Source organism: Halichoeres trimaculatus, unplaced genomic scaffold, assembly GCF_033239565.1.
Source record: "Halichoeres trimaculatus isolate MK-OKI-2021-1 unplaced genomic scaffold, fHalTri1.1 fHalTri1_scaffold_4, whole genome shotgun sequence".
NCBI classification, from domain to species: domain Eukaryota; kingdom Metazoa; phylum Chordata; class Actinopteri; order Labriformes; family Labridae; genus Halichoeres; species Halichoeres trimaculatus.
The window spans coordinates 22,818,255-22,841,337 of record NW_027437182.1 but is presented as its reverse complement, the minus strand read 5'-3'; the positions used below and the strand labels follow the sequence as shown (position 1 = coordinate 22,841,337).

General features: G+C 38.3%; 1 protein-coding gene across 4 annotated transcripts in view; it reads left to right on the top strand.

Annotated features, from left to right (window-relative positions):
* The window catches only part of LOC141788661 (epidermal growth factor receptor substrate 15-like 1), a 36,702-nt gene extending 16,487 nt beyond the window's left edge, over positions 1–20,215 (top strand). For 2 of the 4 annotated variants that reach the window (XM_074667631.1, XM_074667630.1), the window contains exons 18-26: positions 1,520–1,625; positions 2,251–2,301; positions 4,796–4,932; positions 5,156–5,219; positions 6,715–6,860; positions 7,759–7,852; positions 11,560–11,715; positions 13,940–13,956; positions 15,381–20,215. In XM_074667631.1, coding sequence (XP_074523732.1) covers positions 1,520–1,625; positions 2,251–2,301; positions 4,796–4,932; positions 5,156–5,219; positions 6,715–6,860; positions 7,759–7,852; positions 11,560–11,715; positions 13,940–13,956; positions 15,381–15,527 — 918 coding nt within the window. In that variant the 3' untranslated portion in view covers positions 15,528–20,215. The remainder of the gene's footprint in view (positions 1–1,519; positions 1,626–2,250; positions 2,302–4,795; positions 4,933–5,155; positions 5,220–6,714; positions 6,861–7,758; positions 7,853–11,559; positions 11,716–13,939; positions 13,957–15,380) is intronic. The other 2 variants (XM_074667633.1, XM_074667632.1) reach the window with 1 other exon arrangement.
* The last annotated feature ends 2,868 nt before the right edge of the window (positions 20,216–23,083 follow it).

Genomic DNA, 23,083 nt, shown 5'->3' with positions numbered 1-23,083 from the left:
ACAAGTTTGAGCTCAGCACAGGCTTCACATAACACGTAAAGAGCTGTTCCTATGTATTCACACACCGTTACACTCCAAAGAAATGTTGCATTTGAGCTTCCTTTGCACAAAGTTCTGAGTCAGAGTGCATACAGAGTTGTTAAAGTGATTAAAAAATAGAAAACTTGCTGTGTTATGAAAGTAAAATCTCATCTCTAGGAAAAAGAGGTTAATTGTGTGTCACTGTGTGGTATGGTAATGACATGGTTTGTCACAGCAGGTTTATTCCTGCACTTGAGTTGAGTGGGAGATTACAAAAAGGATATGGAAAAGTTCAGAAAGGTGTGGAATTGTTTTTGATTATCACAATTTGGCTCTGTCGATTTGATCAGTTCTGGTAATGTCTGTGTCTGGCAAGATGACTGCTCAAAACACAGGACAGCGCTGCAATACAGTCTGGTGGGGCAGGCTAGAGGAACAGTCAAACAGTATGATGGGTTTTGATTAATTAACAGTTAATCAAAGTATTCTAAACCTGAAGCACATTATTATTTATTTTTTTACAGAATTACAGTAAATAAGACATAGAGCAGTAAAAAAGATACGCAAAGTAGCACCAATCTGCTCCTTGTAGTGAAAATGTTATAAAATCAAGACATTAGTATCAGCCCGTTCATCAGTTTTATATTTTTGTAGTTGAAGACCTCAGCTTGAGTACCTGTGAGGACTTTCTAAGTTAACATTTGAAACAATATAGTACAGATACCCAGTACCTGGCAATCAGTACTCAAAGGTCGGCATGAAAAAACAACTTCTCTCCCTCTCCCTCACAGTCACAACGATGCGTTTGGGTACCTAAACATGGTACCATTTGATTTTATGTGAATAGTTACTCGGTACGACGGACGGAATTTGGTCGGTACCTATTAAAGTACCTTATTTGGTACCTGTCCTTATAAGTGATCTTGAAAAAATCTCACTTCTAGTTATATGCCTGATTGTAATCCACAAAGATTGATATTATCAGTGCCAAAATAGGTTATTCCTCAATGCTTTTTCTCAGTTTCCCTGTTCAGGTGATTGATTTACAGCACTTGACACCCTGTCACCCTCATTTATTCTTTTCTGTGTATTTCAAAATCAATAAGCTGTTAATTTTGAAAAAGTACAGTAAATTCAGCACAGACTGGTGAAAAAATCATGTCTTCGATATCTTCAAGTTACTTCCTTGTATGTTTTTGCAAAATGGAATAGCTACAACCACAACTTTCAAAGGTCAGGCAGCCCTGCAGTACATGTAATTAAAGAATGTCTTTGACATAGATTAGAATAATAAGCTTATCTGGTATTAAGTGTATATAATTTGCAAGTTTCTGAGGGAAATAAAACAACCAAAAGAGCAGAACTGTAATTCACTTTCTCCTGGTGGTGTCAGGTTTACGGTAAAAGGCGTGTTTTATAAACTATGTGGGTTTAAATATTCTTTGATGTAATCACTCACACAACTCTTCCTCTGTCTGTTTCCATCTTCCAACCACAGGAGGATCCCTTCAAAGTGAAGCCATCTGTGTTCAACAGCCAGCCTCAGGAACTTCCAGCTGACCCCTTCCACTCTGAGGATCCATTCAAAACAGATCCATTCAAAGGTTTTCACCCTCCAGTACTTTACTCTTGCATAGTCTTCCTCTCTGAACCAGTGTTTTCCTTCTCTTCCTCACTGTACTCTGGTAACCATGCAGGGCTGCATCACCTTGACCTTTCCCTCAGATAAGTTTTCTTTGAAGCAACGTAGACAATTCATACTCGTACCCACACAATCTCAGGTCAGACACCCTCTGAGAGCTAAAGCTATGTTTAAAAATATGTGTGGCAGAGAATAATTGCTCTCAGCATGAGGGAGAAAAGTGTTTTGGTGTTTGTCATACTGCTTAGACACTGATGATCAAACACACCATGCCTTTTATTCTTTAATATCGTCCATTGAAAACCTTTAAATGTTGAACATTTTCAGTGATAATTCATGGAATCGTGTAAAAAAATCTAAATAGATTTTGAAGCGGTGTGCTATTACTTTGTGCTCTTTTTCACACACTTGGCCTGTCCTCTCCTTCTGAGCTGCCTCTTTTAACTGTTCCAGATATTTTCACCTTTTTCTTTCCAGGCTGTGGATTTTGTTTAAGCTTGAGTTTCTTTTTGACCTTTCCTGTCTTTCTTCTCTTGCCCTCTGTTGTTTTCCTTCTCTTCCCTCTCTGCTTGACTGCTCTCCTTTAGGTGACCCTTTCCAAAATGACCCTTTTGCAAAGCAACCATCAGCAACCACAGGTATTATTTATAGAGAAGGAGCCCTTTAGTACCATGAAATTTGTTGAATTTGCATTTATAGTTACAAGATCAGCTGATTTTATTGAAACGAGCAGTGCAGTTTGTTTTTTTCCACTCAGCCCATCATTTTCCCCAGATAATCTCTAGAAACACTTTTGTTTTGTTTCGTTTCTTATTTGAAAATTTCACGTTTTAAATCAGCTAAATTGATCTCAAGATTAAAAATTGATTGATATTAATTCAGAATTCATGACTATATTCATATTGATAGATTCGTTTTTCCAGAGCTATCCCATTTTCCAAATTATCTTCTCACCAAAACTAACAAAACAAACGAAAGAGATAAGTAACAAAAAATAAATTGTCTTAAATTAGTAGTGTAACTTCTGAGTAAGCGAGATCACTCGTCTCAAGTAGGAGGTCTGCCCTCTCTCTGATCTACTGATAAAAATGTACAACTCTTGGTAAAATAAAATGTTAACTCAGGCCCGGTGGTGGCTTCTGCTTTTGGATGCAGCACTTGTCAGTTGTTTAAGTTATCTACACATGTGAAACACCATTGTGTTACAGTGAATTGTGTCACACTTCTCTCTTTAGTGATATTATAGTTTCACTTCTCTTCTCAAAAGATGAAGATCAGACACAGCCTTTTCCACACCAATGAACCCACAGCATATAATATATTCTTCTTTGCTCTCTTCATCTGGTTCATGTATTTATTTGGTTATTTTGTGCATGCGCTGTTTTTCTCTGGTCTTGCTGGTATTCTAAAGCACATATGCATCTTTTGATGTAAGAAATGCTTGTCAGGGTTCATGACCTACTGGCTGTTTTTTTACTGTAGTTATCTATTAGTTTCCAAAGAAGAGCACTGACTAAAACCTCAAGTTGTGTTGATTTCTTTGATGTGATTACTTTTGCATAGACACTAATATTAGAAACATGAGATTCAAGATTAGAGGGTGTGAAAACAGTTGGATGAATTAAAGTACCAAGGCTGTTATAAAGCCATAACACACTGTTTTTGTTGTAAAACACCCTGAGGCACTCACACTCCACATGCTGTAGTTTAAAGAGTTGTGTTTGTGAGATGATGATGCTGGCTTGATGTGGTGTTTCTCATAGTGATGTTCGATACCACTGATTTCCTTTCTGATCCGATACTGAGTAAAATTCAGGCTGGTATCTGCAATACCGATCCGATACCGATACTTAGTGTAAATACATGTCATGGGTAAATGGTAAATCTAAAGAAAAAATAATTAGCGCATTTGAAATCATACCACTAACTTGAATTTGCCAGTACAATATATCATTAAATAAATAAATGCCCCAATGATTTCACAAGTTTGTCAATACCTACATTTTGAATTATTTTTTCAACAGTTAAAGAAAAAACATAGATGGGTTGTAAATTTATAATGGGCATATTTTATAGATTAAATGTTATCTTTTATTTATGTTTTCTAGAAGATAGTTTTCTTAACTCAACATGACTGTTTTATTGCAACTGTTCTGTGTAATTTAAAGACACCTGTTGTTTGTAATCCACTTCAAATGATCAATTCCTTAGGGAACCTGACCTGAATTAATATAGGCTGTGTGAGATTATCTCCTTGACTCATGTATTGTTATTCTAAGTGAGCTCGTGCAGTTATTTATTGAGGCATGTATTTATTTTTTTACTTATTTCATAGCCATATCTATTAACTGGAACAATAGCAACAGTGCTTAGCAACACTTAAAGCCCCACATTATCTCCCCCTGTACCTGGATGGTGTCCGTCTGCAGCACTGAAGGATTCAGAGACATGTGTCTCACCCTAGCAGCATCTGACGCTGAGCTCTCCTCTTCCTCTGTCCCGCTCATCATAAATGCCTCGTATTCTTGGTCGTGATTCAACCTGAGGTGTTTAATAAGGATCGCTGTCTTGCCACAAGTCCTGACGTTTTTTCTTAAAATATCTCCACACATCTAAAATAGCTCCACAGATGACTTCTTTTGCACTTTACCGTTCTGTCCTGTGACAGCGTAAAAGTGAGTGACAGGCTGAGCAGCGTGCAGCTGCACTGACGCATTGCGCACTTGTCTGGCGGAAGGAAAAGTAGTTTCGACAGAACGGCGTATCATTCAGATACATTCTTAACAGTTTGGTGACTCACTGTGTTCCTGTTACTGATTTACAGGACCTCAAACGACTGAAGTATCAAAAGTATCGATATTATGGTTTTAGAATCGATTTTAGAGCACAGAGAGCTGGTATTGGAAGTATCGATATTTCAGTATTGATCCACACATCACTAGTTTCTCTCAGAATGATCCTCTACCTGTGAAGAGGAGACTTACTGAAAATGTTATGTCAGGATATTTACTCTATTATGAGATAAGCACTGATTGCTTTCTTTTTTGTATGCACAACAACAAAACCTGCCCTAACTCAAGACTAAGTACAGCGAAAGTGATTTGCTGAAGTTATTTGTGATTACTGCTTCAGATCCTTTTGGAGGGGACCCATTCAAGGAGACTGATCCGTTCAAGGCTTCATCAGAAGATTTCTTCAAGAAGACTACAAAGATGGATCCCTTTTCCACACCTGACCCCTTCAGCAAAAGTGCCACATTACCCTCTAAGGTACATTACATTATTTAATCGAATACAGAGAGATTTTGAAAGATTGCTTAGTCTTGGATGACCTCTCCATTTTGTATATCTGGCTATCTTGAGGCCAAAAGCTTGACATATAGAGCTGCCATTGTTTATTCTTTCTTTCGGAAAAAAACAGATTCAGGAAGTGCACTTTGTTTAGATTTAAGTGAGTAAATTACTTACAGGGTGTTTCTTCTGTGTCTTTCAGCAACCTGGTCACTTTACAAGCAGTGACCCCTTCTCTTCAAGCAACTCCAAACCAAAAGGACCTGGTATGATTTGATTTTATTCCTCAAAATATACTGTGTCTGTGAAAACTGTGTGGATTTAAAATTCTTATTCTAAGGAATCTGTTCATTTAGGAACTTTCTCATATCAACTATTGATTGAAGCCAACTATTGACCTTTGTCTATAAAACAGAACGCCAGAGAACATTGGTCTTCAGAACAACACAGACCTTTTTTGGGGAAAACAAACATTGCTAGCGATTGACTTCAATGCAGAACAACAGAACTAGTACATTCAGAGAGCCACAGGAGCTAAATTATCATCTGAAGAGATTGTGTGAAGATTATACTCTACACACCCTATCTGCCCTCTGTGGCAATAACAATGTACAAGAGGAAACTTTTTTTTTTTCCAAACGTTGGCAGATGATTTTTAGAGATTGGAAGCATGTCTGATAAAATATATTAGGTTAAACACTTACATGAACAAAAAAAAATCAGCAAATATACATCACTGTTTCAGGTTTAACATGAAACATTTTTCACTCTCTGAAGTCAGACTTGGTATTCTTCATTGGTGGCATAACTCACCGACTTCACGTCTGCTGTAAATCAAATCACTAAACCCTTTTCAATAAGCTGTTTGTCCTCTGCCACCGAAGAAAAGCTCTTTCATTTTCTCCAGGATATTAAGGTAGACAATACAAACACATACACACTCCAGGTCAGCGTGATCCTCGATGATTGAAGGAACTTAAGCCTGCTGCCACACTTGGAGCTCTGTTTGCTCAGACTGAGGTTACCATGTTAGTTTGCCTATTAAAACCATGGCTGGAGAGGGAAGGTGTCACATTTGCTTTCTCAGTGCTGCAAGTCAAGTCCCTCGGTAGAGGTGTCAGTGGAGCTCCATAACATTCTTACTGACTGACTAAGCCAGGCACGTGTGCATGTAAAGGAAACTATAGGTCCTTGAATGAGCTCAGTTATGAAAGTGTTAACTGCTAAGAACCATCCTATTTCGTACTCTGAGAGAGCTGCCAACACCATTGAAGCAAATATGGTTCTGCAATTCTTGATCACTCAGGTATCAGAAAGTAAAATGTAGCACACAAAGAGAAAGATGCATAAAAAAATTAAAGTCAACCTTAATTTTGATTTTTTTGAGAGGTGACAGTGCAAAATACATGTTTTGGAACACGAGATAAGTGTATGTTTGTATGAAAACTTAGGCCAACAGGGTCTGAAACACCACTGTTCTAGGAAGTACATAGTGTATGCAGTGTATGTGCATGCTTCGTGTAAACGTACTTAGTGAAGTATGTGATTATGGAGTACAGGGACCCAGCCTGAGTGTTGGATTGACTGGCACTACTAAGCTGCCCCCCTGTGGTTGTTCCTGCCTGAAAGACATTAGTTTATATGTAAATGAGATTTGCTGATAGTGTTGGCTGGCTGGTTACCTTTGTCAACAGCTCCTTGAGTGATCAGAAGATTAGAATTGGCTCAATAAAGAGTCTATTCACTATTTGTTTTTTGCAGATCTTTTTGGTACACTGGACCCATTTGGCAGCAGTTCGTTCAGCAGCAGCAGTAACAGCTCTTCTGGATTTGCAGACTTCAGCCACATGTCAAAACCCAGAGACCCGTTTGAAGGAAGGGCCAGCTGGCTGCCAGACTATCAGAAGGTAACAAAGGCAAAAAATTCATCTTTAAATCCATGTCTTCCTGGCAGGTTCACATATTTCTGACGGTCATTGCATAACGTGATTCTTTCAGCATTGTAATAAAATGTGACCCATTAAAGACTCATAGGTGCCAGTATTATACAAGTTTATGTGATAGAAATGTCATATTTGGTCCGGAAGGACTCACAAAACTTTACTTTTAGTGGGACCAGATGGATAAATTCTTGTGCCATACTTATTATCGTGCCAAGGAGGTTATGTTTTTGGGAGAGCTTGTCTGTTTGTTTGCTTGTTTGTTTGTCTGTGAACATAACTCAAAAACTAACAAACAGATCTTATTGAAATTTTCAGGAAATGTTCAAAATAGGGTAAGGGAGAAGTGATTAAATTTTGGAGGTGATCTGGATCACCGTCTGGATCCAGGATTATTTCAAAGATTCTTTATCATTGTGAGATAGGGCCAATTTCACCATGTGGGTATATGACTCCACTATAAATGGTCTGATTTCTTTCTGAAACAACACAAGACAAGGTCACCAAAATTTCTGACTGATGTAAAAGTACAATCCATATTCTTGCAATATTCTGGATACTCAGATCTGGAATATGAAACATGTACTGGGTCATCATCATTTTCAGCACTGTCTGGTAACAAATTATAGTGCAAACCTGCAACCAACACCAAATTGTAGCAGACAGTCTGCTGAAAGGGAGTATAACATTAAAGTAGGACCAAAGTGTTGAGTGACAATTACAATATACTTGGTGGAGGTCTGCGCTCTCTGAGTGCTTTTCTAATCTTTTTCTATGATAGAGTTAAAATTGTGTAATCACTGTGTGATCAAGTTGTAATCACTGCTGAGCAATAACGCATTTTCTTCTCGCTCTTTCTTTCAAGTCTGTGTTTGTGGATGATCCATTCAGCCGCAAGAATGACACACCAGCTCTGCCACCAAAGAAAAGCGTCCCGCCAAGACCCAAACCACCCAGTGGTGAGTGTCAGATTAGACTGACTGCAGGCGTATGACTGGCTGATAAGAGAAAATGAAAGTATCACATGCAACAGCTGTGTAAAAAAAAAAACACGCCCAGATATCTTTGACAGCTTGGTTTTTAAAGAGTTTCTGCACCACTAAACATTAAATTACTTTGTGGATTATGTATAAAGCATAATGAGGTTTTAGATTCTGATAAAAAAATGCATAGTTCAGTAATTCTTTGGTCAGTTTCATGATGTGAACCTATCATGTTGGCCATAAAGTTGGAAAAACACATTTTCTTCCTCTTTTTATCAAACGAAGGTTAACTGTGAGTAGATTTCTGTGATATGTTTGGAAGAGATTGATCAGTAAAGTTTTGAGAAGATATTGACTTTATCTACAGAAGAAGAATAAGAAGAAGAATAAATCAAATTTTCATAATCATTTCATGAGGAAAAGTGAAATATGTTACTTTTACTTTATGGGCAATAAATGTCAAAATTAATTCATAAAATACATTTCAAAAATTGTCCTGCAGCACAGCCATTGCTGGGTTAAAACTAGAAAACTGTGGTTAGCTCAAAAAAAGGAAGTGCTCCTTCTGCTTCTTCTTTTTTTTTTATCACAACCAGCAATAGAGATAGAAAAAGAAAGATAAAAACAGTTTTTTTAATGGGACTTATTTATTTTTTCACCAACCATCAGCTCATTATTCATTTTCTTATTTTCAGAAGAATCATTAACTTAATATTTAAATAGCTTACTTATAAATGCAAGTGAGTGGTATTGCAAGGTGCAGTCATAAATACAGTTAGAATGTTGATTTTTTTTTCTATTTTTTTTTTTTCTAAGCATAGAAACAAAGTGTGAAACTTTCCTCCTGACTGATCTGTCAACAGGAAAGAATGTCATTGTGGGTACACAGAAGATGAAAGCGTGCCAAACTGCTGCTATTAGACTCTACACTCTTTGCATTCTCCAACTCAAATAACTGTGAAAATCACTGATGTGTATTATCCTACAAAAGTGACAATATTGGGTTTTGTTTGTGTGCTAGAAATCAAAGGCTCTCAGTGCTCAGATGATGTTTTAAAGCCTCACCAGCCTTATTCGCTTCAACATGATTACATTTCTTGAGTAATGTTTGATTGCTCTACTATAACAGATCTTCTAGTTAAATCAGAAACATTTATCTCTATGTTCTGAGACGGTCTGTTGTGACTGGTTTCAGATCTCCAAGTGTAAGTGCTGCTTGGTGTTTGAACGCTGCTTGCTCGATCACACCCCTTTTCTCACAAGTCATCTTCTTCTTTCTGGAGCTTTTGACACATTTTTTTTTCCATTAACACCCATACCACAAACAACTGTTGGCATACTGCAAACTGAAGTGCAGGTAAACACAACAAGGGATACAATTAGATTTAGAAACAGGTGCAAGAAATGTTTTATTTCACATTTCAGTGCTCATTGACCTGACTCCTTTTTTTTTATTTTGGAATAGATTTAAACAGAGGTCAAAACATACAGTTAACATGTGGAATTTAGTGTTTCATCTTTGTGTCGACATTTTGTTAAGTTTTTGAATGTAAGGATTTTATCGATATTAGAACTAATTTATCCTTTGTTGGCAAACACACAGTACTGATTACTTTGACTCCTCATGATGTGAATAAGAGTTAACTGCGATTTCTTTCTTTGGCGGCCTAAACCATGACTGCACTTGCTGTTTTTTCATTATCCCTCATGCATGTTGACTCAAGATCATTTGGCATGAAAAAAACGAGAGATGTGTTAGAATCCAGCAGCCGTCTGTTTCTCTGTGCAGCTAAATTTCACATCAATACCCCAAAGGTTTTTTTCTTTTTTATTTTGGGTGCATTATTGTTCGACACTTGCTGTTTTGATGTTTGATTGTAGGCACATTTGAGGGTGATGTTGTAAGAGGAATAAGTTGTGGTTTACTTGGGTATTGTTTTATAGGCACACCCTGACTTGCTTCCTCTCTTCGTCTTCAGTATGTGTGCGTTGACATGGTGAGTGGTTTAGAGACAGCAAAGCTTGCAGGCGGAGGACACTTGTCTTAAAAACTTTTTAATCAACGGTTTTAATTTTTTTTTCCACATATATCTAGCTCATTATGTTTTCTGTCTCCATCGCACAAAAAAGATGCACACACATGCATTTGCTAACACTTTTATCATCAACTAATAGAGCATGATTGGACCATGGCTACAAGCAGAGCAGCATATCTTCTGGTAAACTGCTGGTGCTACTGGATTTTTTTTCTTACAGATACAGCTTTGCAAGGTGCATGTTTGCCTCTTTGTGAGATGCCCCTCATGTAGAGGATTATTTTAAAACAGGGTGGAGCTCACTGTTGTGGTTTCACAAGCGTGAGTTTACTGAAAGAGGAAAATAACTGATTGCCAGGCATGCAGTTTTGCTTAGCGAGGAGTGCGGCTTGAACTGCTCACCCTGATCACCCTTGCTTATTTGGGTAATTGAGTTTATACATGTGTGTTGAATGACAACGGTCTGACTGATCCTGCGGTTTGACACCTCGGCAAGTGACATGCTGCATTGGTAGTGTTCCCACGATCTTCTGCCAGGCTCAATTTTAACTCAGTGTTAATGCTAGAAGCTGACATACAGTGAAGTGCATGATTTAAACATTGGTGTGTAAGAATCAGATGTAAGGTGTTTAATACGTGACAGAAAGTTGCACACAGTTTGTAGATGAACTATTCATATGACGTTGAGCTGGACTGTCTTTATTCTGAGGGCCACGATGAATCTTATCATGAAACTGCAAACTGCTGAGTGCTGTTATTTGTTTCAGTGTTTTACATTTATTTGACTATATCCAGGAAAGTAAAAGGTAACATTTCAGTCACACATATGGATTGCAAGGGTCTATTTGTCTTGTAGGTATCAGTGAACCACAGTTGGTTATGCGGGCAGAAACCCAACCAAGTGATGTACCAGAAAACCGTTGAAAAAGGCTGTGTTGGTTATGGGATACCACTTTTGGTTTAAGTGCTCTGGCTGTTGTTTTGCACCACACTTTTTTTTTTTTCCATAGCAGCTGTTTTAATAGATTTCCTTTCTCAGGAGGAAGAAGCACTGCATTTGTGTGGGGACTTCATACGAATTGTTTTGATACTTGTGTGGGGAGTTGAAACTTCTGTGGCTTTCAAAACCTGGTGCCTATCTTTGAGATGATATCAGCGGAGAAATAGGGCGTGGGCATGACTGTGAGAACCAGAGGATTTAGTGCCGGTATGTTCTTCAATCTACAGCAAATCAAATCAGATCCTGCATTATCAGCAAGGTTCACAGGGTGAGAGTTATTCTTGCAAACTGCAGTGAAAAAGATTAACACTATCACTCAGCTATCAAGACACACATGTTGACATTAGTCATTTTAAAAGATTTCACGTTTGACTCGTAAGACCTAAAACCATATTTACTATCTTTCTCAGCTATTTTCAAAGAAAGCCTCAGCCCTTCAGATTTTTATCTGTGTACTTTTGAATCACTCATCACATGTTCTTGTGAAGTGAGAATTTCACATCATTTCTGCTTGCACTAAAGTTTTTAGAGAACAGATATTCATCAAGATGGTGGGTAAAGAATTTTGCTAAGAATATAAAAAATGTCTGGTAAGTGATTTTTTTACCACTGTGGTAATTGCTGTCATCTGTCTTTTTTGTCCACAGGCAAAAGTACACCTGACCCTACCAAACCATGTGACCCCTTTCAGCCATTTGGCAGTGACCCCGTTGACCCATTTCAGAGTAAAAAGGGACCGGTGGACCCGTTCAGCAGCAAAGACCCCTTTGCACCATCATCAACAACAACAACAACAACTACAAGTAAAGCCCTTAAGAATACTTCTTCATGCTGTGCAGTGTGTGAGATATAGATTAACTCATTCTGTCTGGACTGGAGCTGAACAATAGTCCAGACAGTAGTCACCACCAAGGATGTGGGATGGAGGTCATGTGACCTGAAAAGGTCAATGCTGCTACAACTTTTGATTCTCCTACAAACAAGACTTGATTTCACTGTAATGCAGCTTTACACTCAAAGGCGTAGTCTGCTGCCTGTGTCTGTCTGTCACATGACCTCAGATGTACGCACTGCTGCAATACTGTGCAGCCCAAGTCTAGATCAGACCAAACACGCTGTTGCTGTTGATTCGTATGATTTAAACCATCAAACCAATATTAATAATCAGATTTACCCCAGGTTTAACGGCAGTTTGGTTTTGAGAGTGTCTTTGCTTTCTTCCAGAGTCCTTTGAGTAAAACTTAATGCAATTATTGGCTAATACTTTCCTGTCTGAGAGATTTTGAGAAATGAAACTGCTCACTTAAGCCCCTTCTAACTCTCAGAGTGAGGATGCAAATGCAAATTTTTAAAATACTACACCTTGAAGCTTTATTCAACATTTATGACAACTGGATCTGGAAACTTTTTTTTTTACCTCTGTTGCATGAGTTATAACATGAGATGTCTTCAAGTCAGTCAAAAGAAAGAAATGAAGAGTCAGTGCAAGAATGATTAATGCAGATAATGAATTGAGCCCATGTCTCTCTAAAGGTCTATTTACAGTCATGAGGAGTGATCAGGACTGACAGTGAGAAAGAAGCTAGGCCACCCACACTCACCAATGTGCCACAAAATTTGAACCCACTGTTAAAAAAAACAAAACAAAAAAAAAACAGGCCTGCTAATTGCAGAGCAAAGCTGCATTGTGACTGTGATCTGAGAGTGCAGGAAAGGGCGTTGGCCCTGTGCAAGGTTTGTTTGTCAGTTTTGGCAGGAAGAATATAATAGACTTGCACGGGTTTCCCCAAACTTACACAGATGCTTGGGCTTAATATCAGCGCTGTGTTGTGTTGGCATGATGCTCAGTCTGGATGAGTGGAGTCTCAGACTACACAAATAGAAACAAGTACAAACCCACTGTAACCCATGAGCAAATAAGCACAGGAACCCACACTTATCCCTCAAGTGAGAACAAAACTCTGCACACTTCACGTGTCAGACAGATAATCACTTTTTAGGAAGAAAATCACTGTTTTCGAGGAGAGAGAAAAGTGTTCAGTCTGGCTGACTGGAGTTGTTCACTTTTACTGCTCATCAAGTTTTATTAATGCGTCATGAGACACCACACGGTCATCACTCATCTGTCAGCTTTTCAGTCTGGCAGCTTAATTTCAGCAGACTCTGACTATGGAGCATGTCTTATTATTTTATTTTATTATGGAATGTCTGACCTCCCTGTTACAGTTCTTATTACAATGAAATTATGATTCATTTTGCAGCCCCAAGCAGAGTCTGTTTACCTTCATAAACACTGTTAAAGACTATCAGTGTTGTAATGATGCAGGATAACTGGCTCTAAAAGAAAAAAAAACATCCTGAACATTCAAATTTCACAGGGTTCCCTCTCGTCATCTCTGGCACAAAGGATTTTTCTGTCTTTTTTCACATTTTTCTTTCTTTAGAGAGCAACTTGTAGGCTGGATACCCCAATGGAATCATTGTGTGGGAAAATATATTTTAAGTCACTGTATTGATGAACATATCAGTTTATACACTACAGTAACTTAATGTGTCATTTTTACACAAAATCTGTCTTTATTATATAGTTGTCTCAACATTATCTCAAGACGCTTTTCAAAACATGTTACATGTTATATACTTAACAAAGACCCAACGCCAAGACAAGATCAAGTCTGATCTCATCTCAACCCACCATGAGTAGAGACTAGACTGACTTCCTTTAACTGACTGAAACCTCAGATATCTACCTGGGCTGTGCTTGGGTCGAAGAGTATTTGATCATACCTCTACATCAAGAACAGTTTACCCTTGGCATAAAAGGATTCAAATATGGGTTCAAGAGGCAGTTTTGTCAAGTAAAAGGAAGAAAATTTTTACTCTGCATTCGACATAGGTCAAACATTTAATCAACAGTCTGTTACAAGTCAAGACAATCAGGAAGAGGGCAATATTTGGAGAAAACTGAGCTGTTTTTTGATATTACTCGTTTATAATATCTCTGTTCTCTTTTAACTTCTCTGACAGGACCTGAAAAAGTCAAGGTAAGAGACTGAGCTCACAAAATAAGTCAGTAAAACATTACAAACTGTCAGTGTCCCTGAGAACTTGTTTCCCACAGAAAACAACAAGACTACATTACATCACCGTAGTTTAACAATTGATAACACTGTGTCTCATTGTCTCTCAGTGGCTATGTTTACATGCTGTCAGGAACCCTTCCATATTCAGAATATTAGCAGTGACAACCCATTGGCATGGCCATGTAAACAACAGTAACCCGTTTTAAAAAATGGAATATGCTCACATGACGGTTTTTAAAAAACCCCAAATCACCCCTTGGTTACTCCCTATTTAACTCAAATATTTCGTCATGTATATCCCCATCGAAAGGAACATTAGTTTGTGTTTTGTGCATGTTCTGTTTGCAAGGAATCTTGGTCTTTTGAGTACAGGAAGTCCGCCGTGCTGCTGTTGTTGCTGTTGTTGGTATAGATACAGTAACAAAAAGCAGAAATAAAGCACATTGTGTCATTTTCGCATGTTCTCCGTGCATCGAGATTTTGTCCGTATGTTGCTGTTGTCCGGGAAACCTTATAAGAACTAGAAAAGCACTCAGAGAGCGCAGACCTCCGCCAAGCATATTGTGATTGCAACGTAACACTTTAGTCCCACTTTAATGTTATACTCCCTTTCATCAAACTGTCTGCTACAATTTGATGTTAGTTGCAGGTTTGTACGATAATTTGTTACCTGACAGTATTGACAACAATGATGACCCAGTACACATTTCATTTTCCAGATCTTAGTATTCAGAATATTGCCAGGATCTGGATCGTACTTTTAAATCTGTCATGAGCTCGTCTTGTATCGTTTTGCAAAGCAATCTGACCATTTATTGTGGAGTTATTTACACATATGGTGAAAACAGCCCTATCTCACAATGATAAAGAATCCTTTACAAAGATCCTGGATCCAGACGGTGATCTGGATCACCTCCAAAATGTAATCACTTCTTCCTTATCCCATTTTGAACATTTCCTGAAAATATCATCAAGATCCGCTTGTTAGTTTCCGAGTTGTGTTCATAAACAAACAAACAAACTCTCCTCCTTGGCGGAGGTGATGGCCCTGTTCACTCACGTATGTAAACAGGTTTCAGAAACTGAAAAATTGACTTTAACTCAATTATTGACTGCATGTTAACATAGCCACTGTCCCTCAATCTTTCTCATCTTCTCCCATTCTTTCTCATTCTCTCTCATTCTCTCACATCTCATCTTCTCTTACTCTCTCTTAATAGAATAGAATTTAGACTTGAACTGAATAATATGTTTTAATTGTGCAAGAGCAGCATATAAAGCTTAGTTTAAAAATCAAATCTCTTTCTCTCACACTCATTTTCTCTCTCATTTATCTCATCTTCTCTCACACACTCTCACACTCTCATATCCTCTCTCATTCTCAGTTTGGAAATGAGGCGCAGCAGTTGGAGTGGGCCAAACGGGAGAGTGAGCGAGCAGAGCGGGAGCGTCTGAAGCGGCTCAGACAGCAGGAGCAGGAGGACCTGGAGTTAGCGATCGCTCTCAGTAAGGCAGAGATGTCAAACGCATGACATGGATTCTGACACCTTGATAAAATCACAGTGTGTAGACAGGCTAACATGCAGACCAACACCACTGACATTCAGACACAAAGCACATCTCTGGACTAACTCTTAGGTGTTCATACAGACTCTGCTCCACACATACACACACATACACAGCCTTGCACCACCAATATTTACACACACATACACACACATACTCCACAACTTTGTCTGGTTTCTGCCTGCAAATCTGAGGGCCGAGTACTCGTCACTGCAAATCTCTCTGCTGACAAATCAAGATGAAGAACAAAGGATGAAGAAGAGTAGGAGGAGGCACAAAGAGGTTGCATGAAAACAGACAGATGCACTGTGTATACGCACTAAAGTGGCTGAGAAGAATCCTTTCACTGGACTGAATGGGACGGTTGACTGTTGCTGACAGAATGAACACCTTGACAGTTTGAATCTCTGTGTGCCGTGATTCAAAGAGAGAAGTGTCGCTCTAATCAAACTGCCAAGGTATTTATCTAAAGGGACTTTTGTTGCTCATAAACTGAAATGACGTGGAAATATCATTTGGCTAGAGATGGTATCGATTGTATCAGTATTTAGCTCTGAGTTGTTTTGCTGGTAAGTATGTTGCAGAAAGAGGTATTACACATGTGTTTGTTTATGGAGAAGACTGGATTTTACACTCAGGATTGAGAATTTTTAAGGTACAATCTTCTCCCACCCTTTTTTGAGGAAATACTTTTACTAACATACATTTAGTGTCTACATGTGATAAAATGTCATTTGACGCAAATTTTCCCTTATAGTAATTTTAAGCCTCCATAGCAATCACACGATGACAGACGCAAGCCCTGAACCACACGACGCTGGTAACTCAGACTCTGAGGAGTGCAGCAGGCTCCACTTTTACTGCCCTTTAGTTTGTGATATTCACTTAATCCTTAACTTGTTAGGGGATATACTGTGCACCACTGAAGCACGATACTAAAATAAAATGATTAAGGTCTCAAAGTGCTGCATGTGTGGAGGTAACAAGTTCAAAACTTGGCCTAACCCACACCCAATCTGGAATAAGCCAGTGACAGAGTGAGAGGTTATGAAGATACTGATGACTAATCTTTTTGAAACTTTGAGGTCATAATTATCATTCGTATTGTGTTTCATAAATTAAAATAGAAGAAGGCACTGGCAATGCAACTCAAACTATATAACAAACAGGATCCTGTTGGTTAATCTGTCCTCGTAGTCCAGGTCGACTGTATGTTACCCCAAGCAAAGACACTCCCCTGTGTCATTAGCTCATCCTGAGTGAAACTACTAATCTGAAACCAACTATACTCTGACAGTCTCACATTTCCCTTTTACTGTATGGTGGGAGGATAAAAAAGAAACTTCTCTTCTGCTGTGTTTAAGACAAGCTGATGAAGATCCATGACACTGGTTCCCTTTAATGTGACAAGTACCGGACAATGAAAATACAGTTTGAAACGTCAGCATATCCTGTGGAGCAACAGTAACAAAATTGTACAGATATATTTTCATTGTCCAGAAGAGAGTACTTTCAGGGTTTGTAGTGACACCCTGCAGTATCTCCTCTCTGTGAAGTGTAAATAGAAAAAAACAGAGCTAACTATGCCTCTTCTTGACAGCTGTGCTTTGATCCTGATGCTGTGATGTCACATCCTACGAATGAAAAGCAAGATGAGGGAAAACTTTTTTTTTTATTATTATTTTTAATGTTTAACCTTGTTTTCTTATGAGAGAGTGAGGGTTTTAATAACTTTTATTTAAGTAGCTTGTTATTCTTTTACTACTTTGACATGTTTTTGTTTTAAAAGAACATCCAATTTATTGTGAACATTTTGTGCTATGATTTGTAGATGAGTATTAGCCACTCCAGTGCTCTACAGACCAGCAACAAAGCTGCAGGGTGTTTGGGAAGGTTTGAAATTTGCTGAAATCTGGTGACATGAGCTGGATTTTTGAAATAGTGCTATTTCTGATGTGTCATAGTTTAATGCTCCAACATGGGCATAACCACTCATCATGTTTTTATTTGACTCTTTGCTGTCTTTTACTTGAAGTGGCTGGTTATGTCTAGTGAGTGAGCGACAAACTGCTAATGATGATCCTCTTTTTTTTTTTTGCCACATGCTTGCCCTGCCATCAGATTCATCAGCCCATTTGCTGCTTCATTCTTCATGACCATAACTCAGTGCTCATTAAGAAACTACATTCTTGTTATTTGCTTTGCTGATGTAAAGCTTGTCCATAATGTGAGTGTTCATAATTGAGAACAAATATAACCGATTACAGTACTCTGATTACAAAAATGTGACTGACAGGTCTGACATATTTCAGCTACTCAAGTTTCTTTAACGAACTTGGTGGCGAAAATCTTTTGATAATTCTTGATATAGAAATATGTTGTCAAACAGGTCATCTTGGATGGAAAACATGTTACATTCTTATTCTTATATTAACGCACAAGCACATTGTGATAAAAGTGTGTAACTGCTCAGACGGTCAGGTAGTTTCAGCCACGGCAGCCTCAGAAGAAGGCTTTTGCTGGTACTATAAAATGATCTCATGGTATTGAAGGCTATATTTTTTCCTCCTGTCAAATCAAACTTGTAAGAGTTGAAAAGAAGAAGAAGTAAAAGTTCAGAACAGTTTTTACCCTTTGACATTGAGCTGTCTTTCTTGCAGGTTAGAAATTCTCAAGTCAAAGTCTCAAGTTGCATGCAGCTCCTGATTCTGCCAGATAGAAATGAACTGCCTCTCCCTTCCATTTTTTTGGTCTTGTTTACATATCATGAGTATTTACTTTGTTGTAGAAGTTGCAAACTGTGTAGCTCTAGGGGAGCAGTGTCCCCGGTGTAAGCTTCCCTGAGCTGTTTACTGATGAGACCTCCTGTTGAGCCTCTTCTGAGCCATCAAGCAGAAATTATCTTTGAACCTCTGCCATGCTCCCTTCACATTAGAATGAAATGTTGATGTATGAAGGACTTCTCTTCTTTTTATTGCCATTCTACATGAATACATTTGGTGCTTCTTGCTGTCAGGTTACAAGCTAGCTCGTTTTCAGGTGATATCTGTAAGTTCACCTCTGAACTGCCCAAACAAACTTGCTAACATGATACCTGAGGAAGTTTTTTGTAACTGATTTTCCTTCTTTATATTAAAACCGTTAACCCTTTTAAGAATAACTTAATATATCTGTACTGTTTTGTAGATGCCACATTGTCCATCACACTGCTAATAAGCTAGCTTATTTTCAGCACTTAACTACAAGCTTAATTCCTTCCGAGGTGGTTTCAAGTTAACACAGGTGCCAACAACTACTCAACTACAATGTGACAGGCAGCATGCAGAGCAAAAGAATAAGACCTAATCTTAAAAAAACACTATGGTCCTTGGTTTCTTGGTTTTTGTTGGTCTGTGGTTTAACTCACAGCCTGATGGCTCAGCTGCATTCAGAGGCAAACTTAATGTGAACGATGAAAACAGGAATCTGTCATGTAGATTGTAGATGAGAGTCACAGGATGCAACAGGTTCTCTGGGCAACTTTGCATATTTACTATCTAGTCACGTAAAATATCAAATGCCTCTTCCAGGAGTATAACATAGTGCTTAAATTTAAGAAAATATAAAACATAGTCAAAGATGTAAGTCAAGGTTAGCCCGTCTGATAGAAAAAATACAATATTTACATTCTAACTGGATATCTGCTGCCAACATTTGGTAACTTTCAGCACTTTTAGACAAATTAGTGACCCATGCTGTCACCTAAAACCCCAGCCTGTGTGAACTGTGACCCTCCATCTCTTCATCATGTGTTTCTGTTTACATCCCTCTGATCCTAACCGGTCTGTGTGCCGAGTCCCACTCCGTTCTCCTCATGCATACTGTATCTGTTATCCGACACCTCCATTGTGCAATAGATAATGTTTCTTTTTTTAATTGTTGTTTTGTGTGTCCTGTCAAACCAGTGTAAAGATTTTGATATGTAGTGTACGTGTTCGATGTGATTATTTATGCACCCACAACCATCCACTCCTCTGTCCTGATTTTGTGGAGAACGTTCATGCTTTCATTTCATTCCAGTTGCTGCAGAATCTGCATTCCTCTCATTCCAGTTACTTTTAGTGGAATTGGAGGGGAGAAAACCTTACAGGCAATGTTTAATTCTCTATGTTTTATAAATTATCAGCGATCCTAGCAGTGAAACAAAAAGGTCAGCAGAGAAATATTCAAACTGAATACTTAATTTTATATTCACTTTACTTATCTCAAAACTGTGGATATTTCATTTGATACAAAGTCTTTGAATCCTGTCTTTACTGATACTAATGCTTAATGTGAACTGTTTATTTGGGGGGGCTTCTTACATTTGCTCACTCTTTTTTTCTCCTCACATTTCTTTTTTATTTTATTTTTTACCCTCAGATTTTCTTCCTCCCATGTAGGTGAAATAACCTGAGCTGTCTTTATTAAGATGCATACAAAATGTAAACAGTCTGTATAGTATTATGTCTGTTATATTTGTCCTATAAAATGGAAGATGAAGAAGAAAACAAAGTAAACTTGATAAGGAACCGTTTGGAAGGTTGCCGATGTTACACTAATAGCTGAGGAGAGAAGAGATGCTGGCTTCTTTTAAACAGTGATCCTCTCAACAAGGTCTGTACGGTTTACTAGAATAAACATTTCAGTTGAATGAAAACAGCCTGCTGCTTCCTTTTTGTACGGTAACTGGTGGAAGAACAAAACATGTGGCACATGAGGTGTTTGACATCTGGATGGGCTGGTTACACTGCTCTTAATTCAACCTTCATGATCCCAAACAAATGGTGAAGATCTGTTTTCAGCTTATTGTACTTTTTAGGCTAAGACATGCATAAATAACATTATACATGTGAAGGAGCTTAATGTGGCTCATGCTTAAGGCAAATGATCCTCAGTCCTTGCTGAAAAACATCCTAAAGCACAGTGTTATCATAGCGGATAGAAGTTATGCACGGGACAATGCTGTAAATAAGCCGGAATCACCCTTTAAAAAAGGATGAAGATCTCTTCTTTGCATGTAAAAGTAGAACATCTTGTTCTTGAACTTGTTCTTAACTCTATAACAGACAAGGCAACTCCATCCCTCCCAGACATCCTCAATGTGCACCGAATTATCCCCAGCTACATTTCAAGGATACAGCTGCGTAGTGTGAAATGAATGCTGAGCAAACAGAGCACCCATTTCTACGTATTAGCTGAAACCCTAGCAAGCTGCTATGTTGGCGAATGCTAACTATCTCCGTATGGAATAACAGGAAATTCCTTGCTAGGTTTGTGTTTACCCTATGGTAATGGAGAGGAGGAAATGAAAAGCCTATTGGCTCTTAACTGGGAATGTGGGTCATAGAGAATTGGAGGATAAACGTTGGTTTTGCCTCTCAGTTGTGCTTAACCAAAATGCTTTGACTGTCAGCCTTATTATCAGCATGGAACACTGCTCTGCTTTAACTTTTGTTTTTTTTTTCACCAGGAGACATGCTAACTTTATGAAGAGGGTTGTGTAGTTTCATCTGTACTTTCTGCTTCCTACAGTTTCACTGTCCACTAACTTACAAATAAACTCTATTTCATACCCAGTCATACAAAAAAAGGCATTATAAGGTCAACAATTTAATCTTCCTGCTTTTACCTAAAACCCCTCAGTCCATGTTTCCTGGAAAGCTTCAGCTACAGTTCCATTTCAGCTCAAACTAACTTTAAAGTTATTTAGAATTAGTTTTATGGTATTGCGATCAATTCTTAATTTATGGAGAAATATCTGCAGAGAGGGAACACCATGACAGTAAAAGTGGCATGAAGCTAAATAAAGCAAACTGAGAGCCTCTGACTCCTGACCTCAGTCTGGTCAGGCTCCCCAAACAGAACTCGCCCGGCCAAATACCAGATCTATGTGAGATATCAGACACAAGCAGCTCTGGATCAGGCTCTACTTAATCAGAGCTGGCTACAGAGTCATTTAATCTGATGGTAAAACTCAAACTGACCGCATTTTGTTTAAACACTTAACAAAGAGCAAGTATGTGTGTGTTACAAGGCACAATATTAAGTGTAATCCCAGAAGTTTGAACCAGTGAGTTTGTTCTTTCAATGCCGATTAAGATACAGTCAAACAGAATTAAAACATGGTTATTTTATCTTAAGTCACGTTTACATACACACACACATGGAGACAATTATTCGTGACTTTGGCTTATCAAGCAAAAAGTAGTTGTGCTCACAGGCTTATAGATTGATCAGTGATAATAAGGGTTGTTTGTGAATGTGACACATATTTATTCAGTTTGATATCTCAGCTTAGAGAGAGGTCATTCCCATATTTTCAACATGATTGCAATGTAATAATTCTGGATGTTCACACTAAATGTGCAGATTTCCAATCCGCTACATACTCATGTGTTGCAGAAACCAATGAATCTGTCCGTCGAGTGCCAAAAATGGTCCATCGCAAAAAAGCACAAGACCTGTTGAAATGATGAAGTCATTTCATAAGGATCTCTCAAATGGTTTATGAAAAGTAGAAGGAGCAGGCTTCAAACACCAAGGTCTGTTGTGTCCACAGCTTTGCTCCAAACAGGCCTCCAGAGGGCTGGCCAATCAGAGTGAAGGGAGTTTTGTGGAGCATGGAGCCTTAAAGGGACAGCAGCTGATACAATGATATGTAACAATGACCAGAAATGTAATAACTGGTCAATAGTGTGACAAAAGTGCTCAGCCTGGAATGTAATAAAACCCCAAATGTAACAAGATGCTCAGCCCAAACCGTAACAACTTGTAACATTTTGGGGTTTGTTATATATTTTTTTAAATAACAATTTGGTTTGTTGTTACATTCTGGGTTGTTTTTACAAACCAGGTTCTGACAGGGCTGAATAAAGGTTTTCTAAAAACACCAGTGTGAGAAAAATAGGGATTTTCTGTTGTAAAAGCAACAGTGAGGGTACCAGAGGCATGGTGCAAAGACTTTAAAAAAAGCACAGTGCTATCCCCTCTTTAAGCAGTACAACTCACTAATCATTTTGCGTGGTGGAAAGTTTGACACAAAGTGTAAATAAGGTATGTTTGCAAACTCAGTAGACATGTATACATGGACCCAAATATTCTGCTTGCATTCGGTTTATTTGCTCAAACAGAAAGAATTTAACCTTTGTATACACCTCATTCTGAAAGAAAAGTGCCAATCCGAATGGGCATTTAATCGGTTTCACAGGGGTGGAATATTCCTTTCCCCAAAACCGATTGAGGTATCATGTATCCACTCAAATGGAAAGTTGTCACTGTGCGTTCTTTCAGCGCATGCTCAGATATGACGTAACACGCAACTAGAGACGTTCCTCAATCTGTTGACATTTGTTGACGTTTTTCTGCGCATGCCCCATTGGCTATTCTGTTTGATCATAGCAGCGCATGTAGACCAGAGATTGGAATATTCCTTTCCATGAATACCATTGTTTTCGGAAAAGTCATCCAGAAAGATTACATTCGAAAAACTCTTCATGTAACC